Source organism: Ursus arctos, unplaced genomic scaffold (assembly GCF_023065955.2).
Source record: "Ursus arctos isolate Adak ecotype North America unplaced genomic scaffold, UrsArc2.0 scaffold_21, whole genome shotgun sequence".
NCBI lineage: Eukaryota > Metazoa > Chordata > Mammalia > Carnivora > Ursidae > Ursus > Ursus arctos.
The window spans coordinates 10,703,454-10,728,514 of NW_026622886.1; the positions used below are offsets into that span (position 1 = coordinate 10,703,454).

Below are 25,061 nucleotides of genomic sequence, written 5' to 3' on the forward strand. Positions count from 1 at the left end.
AGAAAATGGATTCCTTGAGATTAGATTTACTCATTTGAATTAGTAAAATAAGAATCAACCTTTTTCTACTTTTTAGGGTTCTACCATTCCAATCAACCAGGCCCGTCCAAATCACAATCTGACCTTCACCAAGAAGGAGCCACTTGGGTAAGACAAGGAGAGCACCTTGGGTGACTCGTGTGAGTTGTGTTGGTTGGAGACAACTAAGGATGTCGTCTTTCTACCCCTGCAGCGTCTGCGCCATTATCATCCCCTGGAATTACCCGCTGATGATGCTGGCGTGGAAGAGCGCTGCATGTTTGGCCGCAGGCAATACCTTAGTGCTCAAGCCAGCACAGGTGAGATGCAAGGGGCCAGGGGCACGATCTCCTTCTCTCCTATTCACTTGAAAACAGAGACACACATTTATAACCATGATGTCTTTAAGCACAAACAGGCTTGTATATTATGACATCTTGAAAGATATCACAGGCGTCTTTTCATATTAAATCTTCATTTTTAATAGCTGCCCAATGCACCCCACAGATGTCCCACAATTTAAAATTTCCATGACAAGGGAAGCAAGCACAGGATACTCTGGTGAAATCCACTGAATTTCTACAAGCCAATTCATTTCTTGCAAAATGCCAAATGCCCGATAATTGGGGAATTATTTCGAGTAACGATGAGACATCAAAAGGAAACGTATTATAGAGACACTCAAATTTTAATTATTAAAAGTATTGTAAAGATAGGGAAAATGAGGGGAAAGGATGCAAAAGAATGTACATATTTGTGGCAACTGTGTAAGAATATGTACCCGTGGATAACAAGGAAATAATTGATAAAAAATAATAATTCAAATGATTGAGTTCTCAAAAAAATCTTTTAATGCTACAGTAGTTTCTCAGGAAAAAGCTTATTGTGGCCACTGTAATACTTGGCCGAGCATTGACTGTGCACAGTAAACAGTAGTAGACATTCTGAGGTGCACACGTCACAGAGAAAACTTGGTCTCTATTCTAGAAGAGTTTACATTACTTGTCACCGCTCCTTTATTTCTTCTTTTAGAACTTAAATTACAGTTTCATTGGTTATTGCCACGTAGTTATACCGACCACAGGCATCTTGTTTTACTTGTTAGAAACACTTTCATTTAAAAAAATAGTTATACGTTAAAAAATTTCTAAATAAAAATGTACAGGAGGTAGATGGTGAAAAATCTCCCTCCTATTCTTTTTTTTTTTAAAGATTTTATTTATTTATTTACTTACTTATTTGACAGAGAGAGAGAGACAGCCAGCGAGAGCAGGCACACAAGCAGGGGGAGTGGGAGAGGAAGAAGCAAGCTCCCAGCAGAGCAGGGAGCCTGATGCGGGGCTCGATCCCAGAACTCCAGGATCACGCCCTGAGCCGAAGGCAGATGCTTAAGGACTGAGCCACTCAGGCGCCCCTCCCTCCCATTCTTAATCCCCCAGCCAGCCAATTAATGCCCCTACCCAGGAGCAACTGACATTATTAATTATTATTTATTAGTTTCTTTGGTATTCCAGAGATACTGTCTGCATATGCAAATATATGTATATGCAAAAAATTTATATATATAATATACAATAAAAATACAATATGCAATAATTTTATTTATATATATATGTATATATATATGTATATATATAAATTTTTTAACCCATTAAACAATCACAAAGAGGGGACAAGGGGATATGGGAAATTGCAAATCAACAGGTGTAAAGTTTTAATCATGCGAGGTGAATGAGTTCTAGAGATCTGCTGCGTATCATTTTGCCTACAGTTAACAATAGTATATCATACATTTAAAATTTGTTAAGAGGGCAAATCTCGTGGTAAGTGTTCTTACCACAATACAGTACAGTGGTAGCATTCTATACATACTGAGCAAAAGAAAAAAATCTTTTTTATTAAACAATTTCCATTGTATAATATTGCTGTATAGCTAAATCATATTTTATTTAACCAATCCCTAATTAATGGATATTTGGATTTTTCTGCCCTCTTGTTATTATAAACAATGCTACAGTTACTACCCTTGTAAACATGGCGTCATGCGCATGTGCAAGTATATTTAAAGGAAGTGTTTCTAATAGCAGAATCATTTAGTTAAAAGATACACGTATCTGTGGGGCACCTGGGTGGCTCAGTCCGTTGGAGTCTGACTCTTGATTTCAGCTCAGCTCATGATCTCAGGGTCGTGAGATTTAGCCCCACCCTGCAGCCTGCTTAAGATTCTCTCTCCCTCTCCCCCTCCTCCCCCACTCACACGCTCGCTCTCTCTCTCTCTTTCTCTAAAAGGAAAGAAAAGGGGGGAGTGCTCCTTGGTGACACAGTCAGTTGGGCATCGACTCTTGATTTCAGCTTAGGTCATGATCTTAGGGTCCTGAGATCGAGCCCCAAGTTGGGCTCTGCATTCTGCATGAGTCTGCTTGTCCCTCTCCCTCCCCACCCCCCACGCATGTGCACTCTCTTTCTTTCAAATAAATAAATAAGTCTTTAAAAGATAAATATATTAATTAATTAATTAATAAGGAAAAAAGATACATGTATTTGTGTGATAGATATTGACAAATCCTTCCATGGAAATGGCTCCAATTCACCAGCATTCTTTAGGAATGTTATTCTCTGTGAAGCAGCAGGAAGCCCGTAGAGTAAAGAGAAGAGGCAGATAACGTAGCCCGGGGTGCTCAGTCCCAGCTGCACGTTAGAATCACCTGGAGTTCTCATTCAAAAACACTGGTATCTCTTGGCAAAGATGCTGTTGTGATTGGTCTAAGTGGGAGCCCAGGCATTGGTGTTGCTTGAAAGCTTCACCTTTGTTTCTAAGATACAGCCAGGGTTGAGAGTCACTAAATGGTATCCAACGAGAGTGCTAAACATTGAAGAACTCCAATAATTTTATATAATGTTCAAAAATTAGGAATACTTATTGAGGGCATACTAGTTGCCAGGCATCTATCAGTGACAAAGACACACACAGTTTCTGTCCCCATCTGCAATTTAAAACAAACAGTTTAGGGCACCTCGGTGGCTCAGTCGTTAAGCGTCGGCCTTCAGCTCAGGTCATGATCCCAGGGTCCTGGGATTACATCCTGCATCTGCTTCTCCCTCTGCCTCTGCCCCTCCTATCTGCTCATACTAGCTCTCTCTTTCTCTTTCTCTCTCTCTCTCCCCCTTGCTCACTCTCTGTCAAATAAATAAATAAAATATTTAAAAATAAATAAAAAATAAAACTGATGGCTTAATGATTGATGATACTTTTAATCCTAAAAACGAAAGACCCAAAGTTGTTATTGTTCTGTTGTAGATATCTTTTTATTTTATTGCATACTGTGACATGATGGCGGTATGCAACCATTTCCAGTATGGAGGCCCCGTGCGAACGTCAGGAGGTCTGAATCAGGTGGCTCTTTCCCATGGCCTAGACTGGTCCAGGTCTGACAGGTTCTGAGCACTTCATCGAACCTAATAAGAACAGTAACAATGACCTTCCCTTGCCCAGAACACTGTTAGGTGCTTTTCCAAATATCGTTTAGACCCATAGTCCTGCTGGGAGAACTAAGTAGCCAAATGGAAGAAAACCAATCGAAATGAAAAAGAATGAGATAAAGATGAAACAATTTGTTTCATTGTATTTATTAATGATATAACAAATCTTTTTCTTACTTGAAAAGAACTATCATTAATTCAGGGTAGTTAGTTTTTAAATGTTTTTCTTTTCTTTTTTTTTTAAAAGATTTTATTTACTTATTCGACAGAGAGACAGCCAGCGAGAGAGGGAACACAAGCAGGGGGAGTGGGAGAGGAAGAAGCAGGCTCCCAGCGGAGGAGCCTGATGTGGGGCTCGATCCCAGAACGCCGGGATCACGCCCTGAGCCAAAGGCAGACGCTTAACTGCTGTGTCACCCAGGCGCCCCAATGTTTTTCTAATCATGATTTCATACCCAGGCATCGTAATGCACACTTTGCGCTAGGATCATCTTTAACAATTGTTGATGTAAATCTACAGGGTCAGGTATCTCCTTGATAATTTCAAGGGTTTGAGGCCAGTTTCTCATCAAGTCTAACGAGACTCCTGTTTGTAAACCTCACAATGTTACTGCAGTGGACCTGTTACTAGAAGGTGGGAAAGTGTTAGCCCTGCCTTTTTCTTGTCGTTTGCTTGTGGTCTGCTTGTTGCCTGGGTAGTAGTATTTATTATGCAGTTTCTATAGAGATTCTTTTTCAGTCACTTGTCCATTTTATGAAGGCTGGGTTAGTTAAAGTAACAATATAGTCTGCGAGTCCATGTAACCAGGCCTATAAACCAACACGTGGCAATATTCTGAAAGCAGATGAGCAAGTGAAGGACCCACTGTCATTCTCTTGGCCTTGTAAGCTCTTGTTCTTTCCTAGGACAGCCCTTTATGACCCATGACCGTCTGCCCTTCCTTCACCCAGAGTGAGAGCATCGTTAGCCTGCCACATAATAAATGTCATGTTCGGCTTATTGCATACCTTTGTCATTAACATGTGTGCGTGGGAGTTCTACTGTTCTCTTGTCACACCTCCAGGGAGCTTCTTACACATTCCATTTATTGAGACCACACTAAAAATAGTGCTAATTTAAGACGTAATCAGCACTGGTTTTTAACAGTGTGAAAATAAGACTTTCATTTTGCTTCTGAGTTATCATTGCTGTAACAGATGTTAAAAATGAGATCGTGTTATGCCATCTTTGTGTAAGAAGGGAGGGAAAATAAGAAGGTATATATCTGTTTATCTGAGCAAAAGAAACAGAGCAAAGATGCACGGTAGACTAATGAGGCTGATTATCTATAGGCCATGGGGAGATGGGGTGGAAGGGATAGAGGGAAAGAGGGCAGAGAACAACACTTCTCTGAATGTACCCTTTGTATATTCCTCACGCTTGGAAGCATGTTTCCCATACTCAATGATGACAACAAACAAACAAATATAATCAACCCAGATGGGGCAAAAACCCTAAAACTTAATACAAATAAAAACAAATTAAGCCGTATTTCAAATGAATAACATGATCCCATTGAAAGAAGTAGGGAAACATGAATCCAAGTAACTTTTGACAGACATTTGGACTATATGCTCTCAGGCTAAAGGCAAAAGTGCTGCAAGGAGGTATTAGACTCTAATTAGTAGGCTTCCTCTTCATAAGGACATGGCTTAATAATTCTTAAATTGTTTTCTATACATTTTCGAATTGAGCAACTCAGTCAATGTTCTGTGGCTATTGGAAGCCATGTTTCTCACTGTTGGAGAAGAGAGTTACAAACGTGAAAAGGGGAAAAGATTATTGAATGAACTCTGAGATATTGGATGGAGGTATTTGGAAACTCATGGGTTTTCATATATTTAGATAGCTGGTTAAAGAAATGGATATAGGTATATGTGGGAATAGGTGATAAGTAGGAAGATAGACAGACAGACAGATGTATGTGTGTATGAGTATACATACAACTATCCCCCAGCCCTGTCTCCTGAGAGGAGAAGCAACATTTCAATAGTGCCCAGATCTTAGTTTCTAAAATTCTGATTTTTTTTTTACTCACAGCCCTTTTGACAACAAATGTGTGGGGTTCTCCCCACCACATACCAACCTATTCTCTATCTCTCTGGACACCCACGAGGTGTCCTACAATCCAAGTCAATTGTGACACTAAGTAGCAGGAGCTTGAGTACAGACCCTGCAGGTGAAGGGCTTAGTCAGTCTCACAAGATTGCCTCCATATCAGATGCCAGTTGTGAGCCCCGGGCCTCCTGTACTTCTGACCAAATGGCTGTAAATCAGAGGTTTCTCTGACCCCCCTCTTCAGGTGGGATTTGCTAGTGTGGCTCACAGAACTCAGGAAAGTACTTTATTTATTATGACTCTATTATAAAGGCTATTATAAAGGATATAAATCAACAGTCAGATGAAAAGTTACATAGGACGAGGTCTGGAAGGATCTCAGGAGCCCGGTCACTGTGGAGTTCAGGTGCGCCACCCTCCCATCACATGGATGCATTAGGCAACCCAGAAGCTCTCTGAACCCCACGGTCTAGGCGTACTTAAGGAATTTTAATTACACAGGCAAAATTGATTAAATCATTGCTCTTGGTGATTGAACTCAACCTCTAGCCTCTCCCAACTCCCTAGGGTTGGGCTGAAAGTTCCAACCCTCACATCATGGCTTGGTCTTTCTGGTGACCAGACTCCATCCTGAAACTACGTCGGAGCCCCCAACTACCAGTCACATCATAAGTATACAAAAGACACTTTTCACATGAGGGATTCCAAGCGTTTTAGAAACCATGTGCTAGGAACCAGCGACAAAGACCAAATAAATATTTCCCATTATATCATAATTTTTAAATATCATTCTTCACTGAAAAAATCTAGGTTCCTTGAAGAAAGGGCTGGAACAGGAAAAATACAAGGTGTTCCTGGAACATCTTATTGAGCCAAAACGCATGTAAATGCTCAAAGAATGATAGGGCCATGTTAGAAACACAACAGCCATTCTAAAGGGGCTTCCATCAGCCAAATCTGGAACAATTGGAACATCAAAAGAGATAACAATAGTAAAACATAACCCATTGAATAAAGTAAGAATCCACGAGTTCACATGGATTAATTAATTAATTAATTAACTGAAGAGAAAGGAAAGCTCTTAGAGTGGAAAGCCAACTAATGCATATTGAAGGAATGATAGAAAATCACCGTCTGGCAGCCTTCCTCAAAATAATTGATTCAGGAAGAATCATCAATGTATTCTAAAACTAGTGGGTGGAAGTTGGAGGACTAATGGGGTATTTAAATAGTCTTGAAGTATCTTCCTACAAAGTATTTATTAATAACAAAGTATAAAAGAGTAACTCACAGTGGTGAAACCTGGCAGCCCCCCTTTACCGAATGATCAAAGTTAGTATTTCCAATATTGGGGCTATTTGAGAGCACGTGTCTTCTGAGAGGGAGCCCTGAGGACTCTGCGACGCTCCTGCGGTGTTCTTGCCAAAGTGCTTGCACGTGAACAGTGTACGACCTGAATTCAATCATGAAGAGCAAGCAGACAAATCCAGATGAAGGAATGTTGTCCAAAATCACTGGCCTGCACTTATCAAAAATGTCAGTGTAATATATGAAACATAAAATAAAACTCAGCAACTCTCCCAGATTGAAGGAGACTGCAGACATTGCAATGCAATGTATGATTTTGGATTTCCTTTTTCTATAATGCATATTATTGAGACAATTGGTGAAAACTGAATAAGGTCTGTAAATTAGGTTTTCTAATGTGTTGTTAATTTCCTGATTTTGATCATTGTATGTGGTTATGTACAAGAATTCTTTGTTTTTACGAAATGCACCCAAACTTATTTACAGGTAAAGGGGCATGTCTATATCTTACTCTTACAGTTCAGAGAAAAATAAAGAGACAAAGAGGGTAAAGCCAATGTAGTAAAATGTTAACATTTGAGAAATCTGGGTGATGGATAGATAAGAAATTTTGTACTATTTTTGCACCTTTGCTGTAAGTCTGACATTATGTCCAAATAAAAGAAAAATTAAAATGAACTGTAGTATGACCAGAAAGGAAAAGCAGGGTACTGATCGAGAAGACAAGACAGGGTCTGAAGAAGGTAATTGTGGTCTGCTTCTGCTCAGGTCACACCCTTGACTGCTTTGAAGTTTGCTGAGCTCTCTGTGAAAGCGGGCTTCCCAAAGGGGGTAATCAACATCATTCCAGGCTCAGGTAAGCCATCAAAGGACCCACTTGACTGTAACTAATGAATGGTTCAGGAGTAGCTGAGTGGCTATTTTCCCGCTGGAATCTTGCCCTGACCTACAACTACAGTATATTAAAGCTAAATACAGTTCACTGAACAGTTAACTTAAGAATAAATATATTTGCCATGTGCTAAAAATCTTAAAGTAGAAATATAATGGTGGATGAGTAGGGTGAGAGGAGCAGAAATTGTACATTGTAAAACTATCATAAGATAGCATGTTTCAACTTTTTAAAATTGCTTTGGAAGATGAAAAACCAAGGCTTACCCATCTTTTGGGGGGCTGATAATTGCACGAAGGACATTATCTAGACTTTTGTCAGTTTGTAATTGATACAGAAAATGCAAAACTAAGAGAGTTTCGAAATCCACTTCAATGAATTCAAAACCACTCGCACCATAAGGGCTTGAGTCATGTTTTAATTCATGTTTTATTCCCTAATTCTGCAGGTGGCATAGCAGGGCAACGCCTTTCTGAACATCCTGATATCCGCAAACTTGGTTTCACTGGGTCCACTGCTATTGGCAAACAGATCATGAAGAGGTATTGGTTTTAGTGTGCTCGTTTGCTGCAGACCCTAGCAAACCAGGTTTTCGTCTTGCTTTTTGCTTTCTTTTTAAAGATTTTATTTTATTTATTTGACAGTGACAGCCAGCGAGAGAGGGAACACAAGCAGGGGGAGTGGGAGAGGAAGAAGCAGGCTCATAGCAGAGGAGCCTGATGTGGGGCTTGATCCCAGAACGCCGGGATCACGCCCTGAGCCGAAGGCAGACGCTTAATGACTGCGCCACCCAGGCGCCCCTGCTTTTTGCTTTCTTATGCAGAGTGTGTTTGGAGGGAGAAAACCCACACCCAATTTAAAAGAGAAATCTACTTATCACTGCAGGGTATTGAACTATTTTCATATAATAAAAAATTTCCAAAGCACGAAGCCCATAATCAGTAAAAACCGGAGTCATATTGGAATTCTGCCCCACTGGTAGCTATGACAATCCAGCACGAAAAATTTTTCTGTACTAAAGCTGTGGCCCAGATTGGTTTTGGAGCATAAGTAAGAAACCAAGACATAAATGACAAATATGAATTATTTATAAAATCAATTCCTAAAAAGCAGGAACATTGATTTTTTTTTTTTTTTTAAATTGCTGACAATCTAAATATCCAAAATAAGGCAGTGGTTGAAGTATGCCGGTGGAGTGCTGTGTAATCACGTTCAAGGAGCATTTTTAGTAACACTGAAAAATGTTGTTAAAAGGTAAATTGAGAGAAAAATTGGTTGATCCCAACCATGGTAAATAAGGCAAAGGCCATGGTTGGACATGGACCAGAAATAAGCATGTCAAAATGGTAAAAACAATGGGCATTGAGACATGGAATAGAATTTTGTGATTTTTTTTTTCTTCTTTCTGAATTTTTGGGGGTATTTTTTAATGTTTTCAGTATCAATACTTTTGCGAGTAGGGGAAAATAAATAATATGCTTCTAAAAATCGATATCTTGTTTCCCTAATGCTCCAGGAATCTGGTTAGAGGTTAGATTCCCTGCCAGGCCTTTATGTAACCAAAATTCTTATACCTAAAGAATCCGAATTTACCCATGAGGATGTCTAATTATTTGATCACAGAATTAAGAAAAACCTTTTTATTATGGAAAATTTCTAATACATACAAAGCACACGGAATAGTGTCATGAACTCCCATGTGCCCATCACCAGGCTTCAACAGCTACCACCATTCTATCACTCCTATTTTGTCTTTGTTTTTTTTTTTTTTTTTAAAGATTTTATTTATTCGACAGAGAAAGACAGCCAGCGAGAGAGGGAACACAAGCAGGGGGAGTGGGAGAGGAAGAAGCAGGCTCATAGCGGAAGAGCCTGATGTGGGGCTCGATCCCGTAATGCCGGGATCACGCCCTGAGCCGAAGGCAGACGCTCAACCGCTGTGCCACCCAGGCACCCCCCTATTTTGTCTTTGAATACGTTTCTTAATATTTCTGAGGTTCAACTATGTTTTCCATGCTAAGTGGTAATTTATAGCTAAAAAGGTGAGACAGAGGATGTTCATTTCCTATTTATTTTCCTCTAGCTGTGCTGTGAGCAACTTGAAGAAAGTTTCCCTTGAACTTGGTGGCAAATCCCCACTTATAATATTCAATGACTGTGAACTTGACAAGGCCGTGCGAATGGTAAGAGTGGGTCGAATCCCACCAAATAGGTGCCTACTTCTAAAACGTGTCTCATCTCCCTTTTTACCAGAAATCTAAACAGAAACCGTTCTCTCAATGCTTAGATTGGGGACTGCGCAAAGCACTTAATTTTAAAAATGGTATCTTCATAGTTCGTATCATTAAGGTGTTTTTAAAACTTGCGGGACAGGAGAATCTTTCTAAACATTCATGATTTATACAAACTGATGTCAAGATTTTTTTTTTTTAAAGATTTTATTTATTTATTCGACAGAGATAGAGACAGCCAGCGAGAGAGGGAACACAAGCAGGGGGAGTGGGAGAGGAAGAAGCAGGCTCCTAGCGGAGGAGCCTGATGTGGGGCTTGATCCCGTAACGCCGGGATCACGCCCTGAGCCGAAGGCAGAGGCTTAACTGCTGTGCCACCCAGGCGCCCCTGATGTCAAGATTTTAAAAGCAAAATCTGGTGTACAAGTATTACATTGAAATGTATACAACAATGCAGATTTTCTTACAACCTAAAATTTGTCCTCAGTGGTGTGTCCTTATGGCTACCCACACTTTTTTTTAAGTGCTCCTGGACAGAAAGGGTAAAGGAGAAACAAAACCCCTACAAACACACTAGATCAAAGCTCTAAGTATCTCTAAGCAATTCTCCTCACTAGCTGTAGGCCAAGACATTGCGTTTTTCTATGATTTCTGTTTGTCTACTATCTTCCGATAATACCTAATTCTTGGCGCATGCGATGTTACGATAATCCAAAGTACTGTTAATATTTTCTCTTCTGCTGCTGAAGGGCATGGGGGCAGTGTTTTTCAACAAAGGAGAGAATTGCATTGCAGCTGGACGGTTGTTTGTGGAAGAATCCATCCACGACAAATTTGTGACAAGAGTGGTAAGAAATCTTCACATTTGTTCTAAGAGTTGTATAGAAACTGCTTTTTACCTGAAAAGGACTTCTGGCATTATTGATGAATTTTGAGGTATGATGTTAGTACTGTGATATGTGTATATACATATGTATATATTTAAACACCATAGTCCTTATCTTTCAGAGCTACTTTCTGACATATCGACAGAGGAAATTATACGATGTCTAGACTTTGCTTCAAAATAACCCTGGAGGGGAGGAAGTTAACGGGGGAATAAATTGGCCATGAGTGGTAATTGTTGAAGCCGGGTGATGAGTACATGGCGTTTCATTATATCATCTACTTTTATATGTATTTACAATTTTTCCATAGTAAAAAAGTATAGGTCTCTATAAAAAGAAACCTTAAGAGCTTATATTACCTATACCTTGCTCTGCATTTATAGTAAATTATATCTTTGACACTTACGGGAGATATACTCCTAGTTTTCTGTAAATTCCTGAATTGACTGTGAGAGAGATATCACTAGATCCTTGCATATCCTCAGTACAACGTTACTGGGACAGAATATCATTTCCTCCACTAACATTGGCTAGATAGATAGATAGATACGCATACACACACATACGTACCTACCCCCTATAGATTGGTCGTGATTCTATAAACATGAGACCAAAAGCCACTTATAGAACTATTAAGATGAATTCTGTGGCTAAAATAAACTATAATAAACTATGCCATTATTATGGTAATAGTAATCATGAATTTGTTTATATTTGGAAAACCAGCACCCAGCTTCTTTTTTTCCGAGTCAGTCCCCCCTCCCCATTCCCAAGAAGCAAAGGCATTCTTTCTTCGTGAGAATGGAAAACACGGAAGACATATGGCGGGGCAGGTGGTGGGCGGTGGCCACCTCCTGAACATCCCTCTAATTCAGTTTTGTGCTTCAGTAAAATACAAGTTACAGGGCTTTCACAGCTTCAATGTGTGGACACTTCAAATGCTGAGACCAGAAATGCCAAGAGTCGACCTTATCAGTCCATCAGTAAACGGGTTTTGCACACATGCAGCTGGTATTCATTTACTCATTCAGCAGCTAATTCTTTTTTTTTATTTTATTTATTTTTTAATTTATTTTTTAAAATAATTTTTATTTTGTTATATTAGTGACCATACAGTACATCCCCAGTTTTTGATGCAGTGTTCCATAATTCGTTAGTTGCGTATAACACCCAGTGCACCGTGCAATACGTGCCCTCCTTACTACCCATCACCAGCCTATCCCATTCCCCCACCCCCCTCCCCTCTGAAGCCCTCAGTTTTTTTCCCAGAGTCCACAGTAACAGGAGGGGGAATGAACCATGAGAGACTGTGGACTCAGCAGCTATTTCTTGAGTACTTCCTGAGGGAGTCTTGCTCTGCCCAAATTAAAATTCATGGCCCTGCTGGGTGGTGGTAACTCGCATTCTTTCTTCTTACTGGAATTGGACTTAACCTTAGAAAATGTGTAAGTAGATCAAGGTAAGTGAGGTGCACAGGGACGATCACATAGAGAGCGAAGGACATTGCATAATGAAGATGGCTTTTCATTGGAACATTCTAGCAATTCCTCTGGCATGGCTATGCCATGAACATTTCAGAAGGGCAGGCTGCTACATCTGGGGAGAGGAAAAAGATAACCATGTGGCCATTTTAGAAATTCTTCTGTCCTGAAGAGTACAAGTGTGTTCTATTAACAAAAATTCCAGAACATCAGGCTTGCTATTTTAATGGATTAACACGCAGGATAATTTGAATGTAACATTGTAGCTTACGGTCTGTTAGAACTCAGTGGTTAACAGCATGAGCTTTCAAGTCAGGAAGACTCTACTGTCTTTAGTGGTTGAGTGTGTTAAGTCACTGAACCTGTCTAAGCCTCAGTTTCTCCATCTGTAAGATGGAAATAATAAATACCCTCCTCCAGTGCTTCCGTGAAGAGTAAGCGACAACACATCTTTTGACGGCTTAGTACGACACCCCCACACTGTAGAAGCTAGCCGAGGGTATCCATTACTGTTATTAACAGTCAATTGTGTTTTGTGACCTGGGTGACAAACAGGTGGAAGAAATTAAAAAGATGAAAATTGGTGACCCACTTGACAGATCCACCGATCACGGGCCCCAAAATCATCAGGCCCATCTGGAAAAGCTTCTGCAATACTGTGAAGCTGGGGTGAAAGAAGGGGCCACCTTGGTGTACGGGGGAAGACAAGTCCACAGGCCAGGTAAGACCAGCCCCACAGCAGCACTAGCTTCTGAGGTTGGAATGGATGGTAACGGTTTTCGCTGCAGCCCCATCTTGCCTCGAAAGTAAAGAGTAGCATTTATGTTATGATCACAAGAATTCGTTTTCGGATACCACTTGGCCACTTACACACTGGATACCTTGGACATGACAATTTTTCTGAGCCTTAGTTTCCTCCTGTGTAACATGGGATGAAGTGTGCACACCCTGCTTTACGAGGCTGTGGAAATCCAATCACAAAATGGACGTGACAGGCCCTTGGCGGTCCAGTAAGCAGGTGTAATGGACAACTGTGTTATTCTGGTGCTGGTGACCTTGACTCCTGGAGCTGTGAGATGTAATCTTAACCAGGATAGCCTGGGAAGGATTTATTCCTATTGTCTAAAGCTGTACCTGTTACTGAAATATGGGAATGGCTCCATGTCACGATACCCCAAAGGAAAGAAAGACAAACAACAACTTCGAAACCCCATTTTTCACTGCTGTAGGGGGATTGGGCTGCAACACCTTACTCTGAAAGTTGATCATTAGAAGGGGAAAATTTAACATGTGTCTGTGTTTCTTGCATGAACTGAATTTCTGGGTAAACTGAGTAGCTGATAAAGGAGACTTTTTTTTAACAGAGGAATTTCTGCTAATTAATGTAGAAAAAAAATGATGGAATAGAAAGATCACCACTGCGTACCCCTAATTGCATGAAATGATTGATTCAGGCAGTTATCATCAAGGGAGGCTCAAGTTATTGGGAGAGAGGTTGATGGGGACTGAGAATGTGCAAGGCACCAAAGTTTCTCCCCCAAGATCACTTGGCAGTTTCAAGGGGAAAAACACAGTTTTACAATAGAGAGGTGAAGTCGTCACTGCTTGGACCACACTGGTCAGTCTAAGCAACAGTGAAAGCAGGACAGCCGGGTGTGATGTGTCTCCTAGGAGATGCAGCGTGTAACACGTCGCATCACCTCTGCAGTATTCAGTTTAACCTGAATCTAATTGTGTCTCGAGGTCAAACTTCCCACTTATGAGAAATAAAGGGGACAGAGGAACAAATTAAAATGTCATCCCAAGGAAACAAAGACAAATCTAAATGCAATATATTCTGCAGGACAGCTAACGCGGTCTGTTTCACAAGTCAGCGACATGAAAAATTAGGGGTGGAATGTTCTAGATGAAAGGACCCTTAAGAGATCTAACGAGTGAATGCCACGTGTAGAATTTATTGAAGGCCTGAATCAACCAAATCAACTGTAGAAAAGATACTTTTGAGAAAAAAATGGAACCATAAATCATGAAAAAGGAATTAGCACTAATTTTGTTAGATGTGATAACATATTGTGGTAGGTAAGAAAATGCCTTATTTTTTTACAGATTTGTACTGAAATACAAATATACAGTACAAAAATACATTTGTACTGAAAGCTATAACCTCTGGAATTTGCTTTTAATTATATCAGCAAGGGAAAAAAATGAATCATAGCAAAATATGAGTAGATATTTATTTTATGATTCACGATACTACTTCCTCTACTTTGACATATGTTTGAAATTTTTGTAATGAGTAGCTAAAAACACAAGAACCTAGGAATGCTAATGCCAAATAGGAAAAGGAAAGCCTGTTTGGTTTTATTGACGCAGAAGGAAAGGAAAAAAAAATTATGGTGTAATTAAATGAGAGAACTATTAATTAAAAATTAATTACCCTATAATTGATGATCTTTTCTGTTTTTCAAATAGGCTTTTTTATGGAACCAACTGTTTTCACAGATGTGGAAGACCACATGTATCTTGCCAAAGAGGAGTCATTTGGGCCTATTATGGTCATTTCTAAATTCCAAAATGGGTATGTTCTTCAGGCACAATTTAACAGGTTTTGACTAGATAAGTGTTTTTTTCTCCTGCCATTGTGCTAATACACAGACCATAAAATCAACGAACATGTAATGCTCAATTATATAACAATAACTGACTTAAATAATTAGAAGAGAAGGCTAACCAGTGTCGATTGTTATGTATTTTTGCTTCTTAGCTTAAATCAATGGCTGACAGTATGGAATTTTCGCTGACTACATTTAGTTTTTGTACAACCAACACTTGAAATGTCTCTCCAACAAGATAAGTACCTAAGAATAACAGAACTAGTTTTTACATTTACATTTCAAGGGAAGGCAGCATCTGTGAAATGCGATTTTCCCAAGAAAACAGCATTGCCTTCATAGGGGATTATGCCCCCCAAAGCCTAATACTGAACTTTTTGTAAGATGTCCACAATCACCATATAATCACCCATCAAGGATGGTTCATTATAGTGCGGGAAACTCTCCAAAGTGTTTAGCGGATCAGAGAGGCTTGTATGGTACCTGAGCTCATACAAGAATATTTAATACAATAGACTCTCATGGTATACTGGGCAAAATTCTCCAGAATTCTGGTTTGAATGTTCCTTCAACAAATGAGAAGGTGGAAAAAAACCAGAACACAGAGTTCAGAGGACTTCTTGGTCTGATAGAAATATCCTAAGATCTATGTGGGGACACTAAGCTATAGTGAGCAACTTTTTGACACACTGATCCAAGGATGCTCTATTCACCTTCTTTTCCTCATAAAGTTCCCCCATAGGATAGTCTTTGTGTTAAACGTGCAAATTTTCTTTTTTTTTAAAGATTTAATTTATTTATTTATTTGAGAGAGAGAGGACACCAGCAGGGAGGAGGGGCAGAGGGAGAGGGAGAAGACCCCCCCCCAACCCCACCTTGATCAGGGAGCCTGATGGCAGGGCTCCATCCCAGGACCCTGGGATCACAACCTGAGCCAAAGGCAGATGCCTAACCGAATGAGCCACCCCAGGTCCCCAAACATGTAGATTTTAGAAGCCAGTTTTGGGGGTTATCAACCAGGATAAGTCACAGTTCCTATCTTTGAGGAATTTACCAGCTCACGGGGGAGACAGACAAGGAGATGGGCAAATAACCAGATAGGGTCCAAGGCAGCCCCGGTGGGTGTCCAGCCCTCTGCCGCTGCCCCTGACGACCTCTACGGGCTTGGGCCAGTCTGAGCCTTGGTTTCTCTATCTGCAAAATTGGATGATTAATAGCATTTATCCTTTTGTGTCATGTTTGCTGATAGTGCTGTGGCCCTTGCTGTCCTTGTTATTATCCTAGGAGTAGGCAAGGTATTAGCCTCTCAAGTGGTGTCATCTCAAGAGTCCCCAACAAGTAATGGCATAAAGCCATCTTTCCACCATAGGCTCGTCAATAAATATGTGGGTTCTTACCGTGTGCAACGATCAAGAAGCGTGCGAGGTTTTAGCAGAGCCTCAATTCCCTCCAGGGTCAGTTCCACATTTCTTGTGCGAGCTTCAGACGGTGTATTGTTAGGATTACCTTGGAAAAATCCCTTCAAAGGCGACCATGTCGAAGCCTGGGCTGTCTGTCTCTCAAAAAAAGTCCAGCACGATTCGTTTTTTCTCCTGTTTGGGGACAGATCCTGTTTCTTTGCCAGAGCACCAGATGAACTCCTTGGCTTGCATTCAGTGGCCATGCCGTAGAACGTTCACGCAGTTTTAAACATTAGGATGACACGCATAAAGATGAGATACTCGTACCATGACAGACACGCTGGCACTGGACCCAACTGAGAGATGAACAGGGTCACGCCTCCACGTAGCTTACGAGTGAGCACATACTGAGTCAAAAGGCAGGGAAAGCAGGATTGAAGGGATAATTTGTATTTCCTTTTATTGAATTGTATTAATTGAATTCACTCTGGATGATCTAACACCAAAGTATAAAGAAGAATAAGAGGTCACCGTGCCCTCAGGGAGCTTCCAGTGTAGTTGGGGGGCGAACCACAAGTACACAAAGAGTTAAACCAAAACCCAGAGTTTGGAAGAATACATGCTCCTGATTATGGTTGACTTTCATTGAGCATCATACTGTGTTCCGGGCACCATTCGCTTATTTAATCCTCACGACAAGGAGAAAGGCCCTTTTCTTATTACTGCTGTTTTGCAATAAACAAAGGCATCCGGAGATGAAGCTATTTGCCCAAGTTCACCCGGGGGCCTGGCTGCAGAGCCCTCTCACTGAGCCACTACACCCGACGGGCTCCCCGTGGCACTGGTGGGAGCTGGGAAGGCTTCAGGGCGAGGGGCTGAATGAATGAACCTGGAACTGTATTCCAAATCTGGAGAGATGGAGGGAAAGAGGGGGTGCTCTGCGAATACATCTAGAAGCGGGACTCAAGGGAGGGGGAGGAGGTGAGAAGTCGTGAAGGAGAACCAAGAAGAGAATGGAAAAGATGACTTCAGATTTTAAAAGGTGTCGCATGGTCTACATGAAAAATATAATAATAGAGTTATAATAGCTCATTGGGACTCTCTCTTGGTGTAAGCCTGGAATATTTCATTCATGAACACTTAAGTTGCGGTAGCGTTTTTCTGTTTCTAGCACGCAGGGTAAACTGTTAGAACATAAAATGCGAATGATTCGCTTTACATTCAATGAAGTTTTGTCTTCCTAAAAACATCTTGTAGGGACATCGAAGGAGTGTTGCAGCGAGCAAATAATACAGAGTACGGTCTGGCCTCCGGGGTTTTTACAAGAGACATCAGTAAAGCCATGTATGTGAGCGAGAGACTAGAAGCAGGAACTGTGTTTGTGAACACGTACAACAAGACGGACGTGGCAGCCCCTTTCGGGGGAGTGAAACAATCTGGCTTTGGGAAAGACTTAGGTATGCTCTGCTTTGCTCCTGCATGTTCCCTGTGTTTGCCTGTCACAGGGAAGTCTGTTTGACGTTCCCTGCACCGCTCGGGTCTTGTTTTGAAGGACATTTCCTATACGGCAGTTGGATCTGGGTTTCTCCGGGTGCTGACTGTGTTTTAATGTTAAACATTGTTAGCTAACGTCCATACAGAAAAGTACCCAAATTGCATGGAAAAGCGTTTTTCAAAGAACAAGATGAATGTTGAAAGGGGGGAGAAAAAAACCCCAAAAAACCCACTGGCAATATCTGTTAGCTAAAATATGCCTAGTTTTTTTTTACCTGACATTCAGCATGCACTTGGTTTAGCTTTCATGGGACCAAGTGAAACCAACAAAGGGAAGTGGGTGGAGGGCAAAAGCAGCTAGTTCCAAGAAGAAATCCTCTCTGTAAGCTGCCTGGCAGTCTTTCAGAATCAATACTGCAATTGGCAGGGTTTTCTGGCAGTCTGGGAACTCAGATTTAGAGTTGCAGGAAGTCCAAAAGAGAATTCTCTGCAGGCAATGACACTACCACATTTCAAGTAACAGCTTACTTTGAATAGTAAGTATGGACCAGATCTTCTGCTAATTACTTTACCTGTAATAGCACAAGCAATCTTCACAGTAGCCCCGGGAGGGAGGTGCTATTATTATCCTTATTTTATAAACGGGGAAATTGGGGCTCAGAGAGGTTGGATAACTTGCCCAAAGTTACACAGCCGGTCACTGCTTGGAAAGAGAATTCCAAGCCAGGCAGTCTGCCTGCAGAGCCCACGTTCTTACTCCCCAGAGCCAATCCAGCACGTTGTTTCAAAAATGGAAATGTTCGTGATTTACTGATTTATTAGTCCACTAATAAAAGTTTGGTTAATGTGGGGTATTTTTACATTTTCTCTTTCCTGGTGACTTTTGGTAATGTTTCTGCACCAATAAAGCAGCTCTCATTTTAAATTCCATTGAGCTGAAGGTAAATGGTGTTTATCATAAAACAATAGAATTTGCCTAAATGGTTTCTTTCTCTCTCAATTTTAAACTCCCTAAGCCCAGGGGTTCCCAGCCTTAGCTGCACATTGGATTACAGTCACCTGGGAGCTTTAAAAAATACAAAGATGTTGATTTAGTGGGTCTGGGGTATGACCTGCGATTAGGAGTTTTAAAAGCTTCCCGGGGCAATTTTCCATTAAGGTTAAGTTGTTTTAGCTCAACTTCCAGAATCATATATTCATGAGTTGTCCTTGTGGTATTTGTGCCCTTTCACTGCCATGGAAATCAGTGATTTGTACGAGCTCAAAATAGAATAGAAACAGAAAGGCAAACCTACTGATTTTCTAGCCTGGATATACTCTTCTCTATACTATATAAATCAGGGAAACTGCATTATCTTTAAAATAAGATTACACCAGAGGCTCTCAAACTTTCTTTCTTCTGCTCAGTTCTGCTTCGTTTAATATAACCCGAAGGACAGTATCTTGGTCACTTCCATTCAGCCTAAATGGGGAAAGGATGGAGATGAGAGTTTGTGGTCAGGCAGGGAAACGAGGTGAGAGCACATTTTCTGGCGGAGACTGACCAAGTCAGCACTGTTCCTCAGAAGACCTGATAGGTGGTCTAAGCCCTTACTCCTCAAAGTGCGGTCGTGGACCACGAGCATCCGCGTCATCGGGGGACGGTCACACATGCAGAATCTCAGGGCCGTCGATGGATTTAATCAGACTCCGCAGTTTCATGAGGCCTTTGGGTGACTCACACGCACTTTACAGTTTGGGAAGCCCTGGCTTCGGCCACATTCTAGTCACTTAGCGACCTGCACGCCTACATCTGTATCCAAAGTCTGCTGGCATTGCATCCACTGGCCCATGAACTGTTTTTCTGTTCCCTAGGGGAGGAAGCTCTGAACGAATACCTCAAAACCAAGACGGTGACGCTGGAGTACTAGGGCCGTGCCGTCTTCGGGAACCCTCGGCAGCACCACGCCTGATCCCTCAACGCCCTTCAGAAGCCCGGGTGCGCTGAGGGACGAGGGACCAGCCACGAGCGAGAAAACACACACACGGACCATAAAGTGGGTCAGGGCCACGTGTCCAAGCATTTACACTTGTGCCTATTTTCTGATACACCTTTTATACTTTAAAACGATTTGTAGTTGTTGGGGGTTGACTACGTTGTATAACCCACATGTTTCTAAACCGCCAAGTCGCTTTTCCTCCCCACCGACACTAATCTAGCCATTGTTGTTCATCTTGAAAAATGTATCAGGCCGTTATCATGCACATGGTGCATTTGGGGGAAACTGCATAACATATGTAGGTTTTAACCTCTGAACTCTACCTATGGGGCTATTTAAAAAGATTTGCTATAATTTTTCTCTCAAGGAACAGTATATCCCGTAAGGAATGTGAAGCAAATTCCTTTTTTTTTTCATATTTGGACATAAGATACATCTTTGTGCCTTTTGATGTTCTATTTCCCACCTACTGTGATGGACAGCCAACCCAAAACGGTGCTTGAGTACTTACTAGGTATGGGGTACTATGTGATGTTCTCAGGACATTTACCATAGACATACACTTACCATAGACAGCATTCAATGACATCAGCTCTGGCCCCAGATAGCTTAAATTCTAATAAATAGCTTTTAAAAAGTGAATTTTACAGGATGATATAGAGTGTAAATGGCCTTTGGAGGCTGGTCTTGGTTCATATCATACCATCTTGCCATGTGACTCGGGGAAACTTCCTCAACTTCCCCCAGCCTCAGTTTCCTTATCTGTCAAATGGGGAGAGTAATGCCTTCCTCAGGAGATTTATTCTGAGGAGTCAATGCAATAACAGCAGTACCTTGCATTGTGCTATGTTCATGGTCTTCGAGAAAAAATCAACTTTGCATCCCCCATCGCTATTTTAAAAATATATCGAGATAAACTAACTAGATGACTTAATTTCCCTACAGTCCTTTTCAGGGGTCACTGATTCCTCCACTCCGTTATTCCGACACGGCGCTTGGCGCAGCAGCGCTGGAAAAGGCCATGTCATGAAAAAGAGCAATGGTACGAGGGAAAGGACCGCTTTTCCTTCGGCAGCTCATTTGTTCTTCATTGAACATCTCGTTTTCCACTTTTCTACCTGCCGAGTCCGCTGTGTGACCACTGGTTGGGAGAGCTTAGGCAAGTTAGTTACCTGCTATCTCAGAGCGTTGGTATCTATAAAATGGGGATAAAGTCCCTGTCTCACGAGGTGCTGGAAGGATTCAGTGCGATGGTACGCATCACACACCTGACAAGCTGTTTGGACCACAGTCTACTGCGCCCAAGAAATGGGAATTAGTACAATCCATGCAGGACTCACAAAATTGACTGTTGTCAGACAAAAATAGTTAGGTGAGTAAATTACCACCATCCCCATGGGACGAGAAGGTGAGATCCTGAACCGCAGTGTCATCGGAGGATGGTCTGAGCAAAGAACTTCTGTTACTCCTCCTTTTAAAGTAGTAAATTTAAAGTAGTAAATTTCAGTAAACACTCCTATCTCTGACTTTGAAGAAGCCCTTAGGGGACACTTGGTACTTCAGAGACTCAGCAGCTTATCATAAAGGGAATGTGGGGAACCAATTAACAAACAACAACAAAATCAGAGGCGGAAAACATCCAAAGGGAAGAACACCAGGTGTGATCCCGGCACACCGAGAGCATAATTTGCCTGTGAGCATTTTTTATTACACGATAGCTCATTTACCATCGGAGTCGGGCACAGCTGAAATTCTAAATTGGAATGAGTATTCTCTGAGTCCAAATTGACAGCTCATATTTGAATTAAATGACAAAGGCCTTCTTATAAAGGAAACACTTTTAAATGCAGCCTTTTAACAGATTTCATATGAACTAAAATATCACTTTACCAAAATTTTTTTAAAAAGATTTTATCTATTTATTTGACACAGAGAGAGAAAGCACACATGCAGGGGGAAGAGGCAGAGGAAGAGGGAGAAGAAGGCTTCCTGCCGAGCAGGGAGCAGGACGCGGGGCTTGACCCCAGAACCCTAAGATCATGACCTGAGCTGAAGGCAGACACTTAACCGAGCCACCCAGGCTCCCCTGAATATTTTAATGATAGATAAAATGGCAAACAAAACCATGTCCGTCTCTTCTGGACTGATTTTACCGCCTATTACGTATCTCAGTAGCAGTGTTTTTCATCTTCTTTGGGCCACACAACTCTTTGAGAATCTGCTAAAAGCTGTGGAGCCCTTCCATGCCATTTCTACCCAAATTCCCGCACACATACCTAATTCTGCAAGTATCTTCAAGGGGTTCGCAGATCTCCTAAAGCCCATGCTTGGAGATTAACAACTTCTTCCATAGCACGTTCTAAAGTTCCTACTGGCTTGAGTCTTTGTATTTGCTGATCAGAATCAAAGGTTCCATGGAATTCACAAAATGACACTGAATTTTAATTGGAACATAATGACCCACAGCCTACCAGGTGATTTAATTAACACAGGGAATAATTAGATTATCGCTATTCTGGGTGCCTGGCTGGCTCAGGTGGTGGAGCATGCAACTCTCGGTCTTGGGGTCGTGAGTTCGAGCCCCATGTCGGGCACAGAGATTACTTAAGAAAAAAATTTTTTTAGAGATAATCACTATTCTTTCAGATCACAGATTATTTTGCTAAAGAATAAAGCTGTGATCTGATTATTACCTGCATGGGGAGGTGTGGACACTCCAAGTGGGTCTTCTGATCCTCTTCCTCTTGCCTTGGCTAAAGCAGTCACCTTTTGCTCCCACACCCTTTGTGGCTTCCTACCCCCAGCTTGGCTTGAGGGTCTCTCCTCTAAGCTCTCACTTGTCAGGAACACAGTACTTATCACTTGGTGCTAAAATTATCTGCCTTCCTAATCAGATAGGAGCACCCCTTCTCCACCCCAGGATTGGCCTTTTTTTGGTCAACAGTAACCACAGCTATCATGTATCGAGGGCCTCCTGTGTGCTAGACACTCTAGCAAGCACTTTGTAAATGCCATCTTGTTTAATCTTCACAACGTCTGGGAAAAACGAGTAAGTTGAGGGGCCCTTCTTACCAGCTTCCTGACTACCGAGCCAGCCTCACCGCTGATCCTGGTTACGCCCGGGGCTCCCAGCCTGTCTTCCTCATTCCTCCCTGTGTGGATCTGTTCGAAGTTAAAGTGAGATGCTGTCTTTCCTCTCTCTGCCCAAACCTTCCAATGGCCCCCAATTCGATAAAGTCAGGTGTACTTACTGGGGTCTACGACGTCCTGTCGATCTTGCTCCTGGCCCCTCGGACGTTGTCCCCTATGAACTTCCCTCTTGTTCTGCCTGGCCACCCGGCTGCCTTGATGTTCCTCGAACAGACGAGCAAACTCGTACCTCAGGGCCTTTGCATTTGCTGTGCCTCTTCCCAGTGGCGTGCTGGTAAATATTTACCAATTGGTTCTCGGGGGAAAAAGACTCCTGGAGCGGTTGCTAACGTCCGTGTAGAAATGCTCTCATCGAGGCTGATGGCAAACTACAGATGCGTGCGGTCTGAGTACGAGCAGTCAGTGCCGGCACACCAGTGCCTCTTCCTGCAGTCACACCTCATCTGCCCTGTCATTGTGTAGTCTTCTTATCCCGCCTTATTTTCGTAGCATTTATCACAACCGGGCCCCTTTATTTATTGTCGGTCTCTCCCCGTCGGAACGCGAACTTCACGAACAGGGGCTGCTTTGTTCAGTGCTGCGTCGGCAGCGCCTAATACGTAGAAGGAGCTCAACAAATACGTGCTCTCTAACGAAAGAGGGTAAGTGACCTGCCCAAGTCACACGGCTGTTAGGTGGCAGAAGAGGGACCCTTGGCAGAGAAGCCGGTGGTCTTAACCAAGCTGGATGGCTTTTACTGCCGAGGCCTACATCAGGGCCCGGGTGGTGAACAGCAGCACGCACCGAACATGTCACCGTCTGCAAGAGCTGTGGTGCAAGTGGCCGGCGACAGGGTGAGAAGCCGAACTGGTTTCCCCATGCCTGCCCTCCAGGAAAGGAGAGCTGTAGAGGGGAAGCTGGGCTGAAGGAGATTCTCGGATGTGAGACATGGTGGATGGGGTGATTATCATCGCTGTTATGCAAATAATACCCTAGTGGATTTTTAAAATGATTCAATAATACCTAATTATGTAAAAATACATAAAATCAGAAGGTAAGATTCCACTATAAACTCTCCACACAGAAAGAACCACAGGCATTTGAGATTGTTCCAGACTTTTCCTATGAATCTGTATTTTACAGAATTACTAGAATACTGTACGTAACTTTGTTATCTGCCTTTTGCAATGAACAATATACAAGCATCTTTGTGTCAATAAACGTACTTCTTCCTGTGTTCAGTGGCTTTAACTTGTCCTCGGTTGGCGTACGTCTACACGTATGCTGGACATAGTTGGTTTTTGGTATTTTAAACTTGGCAGTAAATCTTCTATAGAAATTTGTGAACAACGCTGTAACTAGGATAAATTCCTGGGACCTATAATCTTACTAAGTTTCCCCCAGATTCTTGCCACCACGGTGCATTACCCCATAGCATCGTAATGCCTCACATCGACTGAGTACTGGGACAAACACATGCTCTTTCAACTCATTCATTTCTTACCAAAGCCCATGAGGGAGACTGTTACCCCCATTTTGCTGGTGGGGAAACTGAGATAAGAGGCCAGGCCGAGGTCTGGTCCGGACAGCTTTGGGGTCTGTGCTGGCGGCAGAGCAACTGGTGGGCCCGCGGTGGCTGGGTGTGACCGGCTCAGCGACACCTGGCTCCACCACTTACCTACTGGGAGGCCTCAGGAAAGGTACGTAGCAGGTCCAGGCCTACCCTTCTCCTCTGTGAGGTGGATAGAAGCAGAATTATCTCAGAAGGCACTGGTTTGGTTTGGTTTGGTTTGGTTTGAAACAAGCAGCACACTTAACTGTGTCACCAAACCAAGTCTAGGGATTCCATCTGCAGAGTTATTCAATGCAGTGACTCCATGGTGCCCCCTGCTTCACTTTGCTGTCCTTGGGGCCCAGACTCAAGAGCTGGCTCCACTCACGGCCACTAGACAGGACTCCCAGGAATCCTACCCAGTCATAAAATGTTCAAGCCTTTCTTCTAAAAGAAGAAAGGAACCACCTCTTTTTAGGAATGAAAAATCCTTTCCTTTC

At 42.1% G+C, this 25,061-nt stretch overlaps 1 protein-coding gene across 1 annotated transcript in view; it reads left to right on the forward strand.

Annotated features, from left to right (window-relative positions):
* The window catches only part of ALDH1L2 (aldehyde dehydrogenase 1 family member L2), a 58,152-nt gene extending 33,906 nt beyond the window's left edge, over positions 1-24,246 (forward strand). Inside the window, exons 14-23 of the mRNA XM_044384470.3 lie at positions 77-147; positions 233-338; positions 7,673-7,760; positions 8,245-8,338; positions 9,880-9,979; positions 10,777-10,875; positions 12,951-13,116; positions 14,868-14,973; positions 17,665-17,864; positions 19,756-24,246. Coding sequence (XP_044240405.2) covers positions 77-147; positions 233-338; positions 7,673-7,760; positions 8,245-8,338; positions 9,880-9,979; positions 10,777-10,875; positions 12,951-13,116; positions 14,868-14,973; positions 17,665-17,864; positions 19,756-19,811 — 1,086 coding nt within the window. The 3' untranslated portion in view covers positions 19,812-24,246. The remainder of the gene's footprint in view (positions 1-76; positions 148-232; positions 339-7,672; positions 7,761-8,244; positions 8,339-9,879; positions 9,980-10,776; positions 10,876-12,950; positions 13,117-14,867; positions 14,974-17,664; positions 17,865-19,755) is intronic.
* The last annotated feature ends 815 nt before the right edge of the window (positions 24,247-25,061 follow it).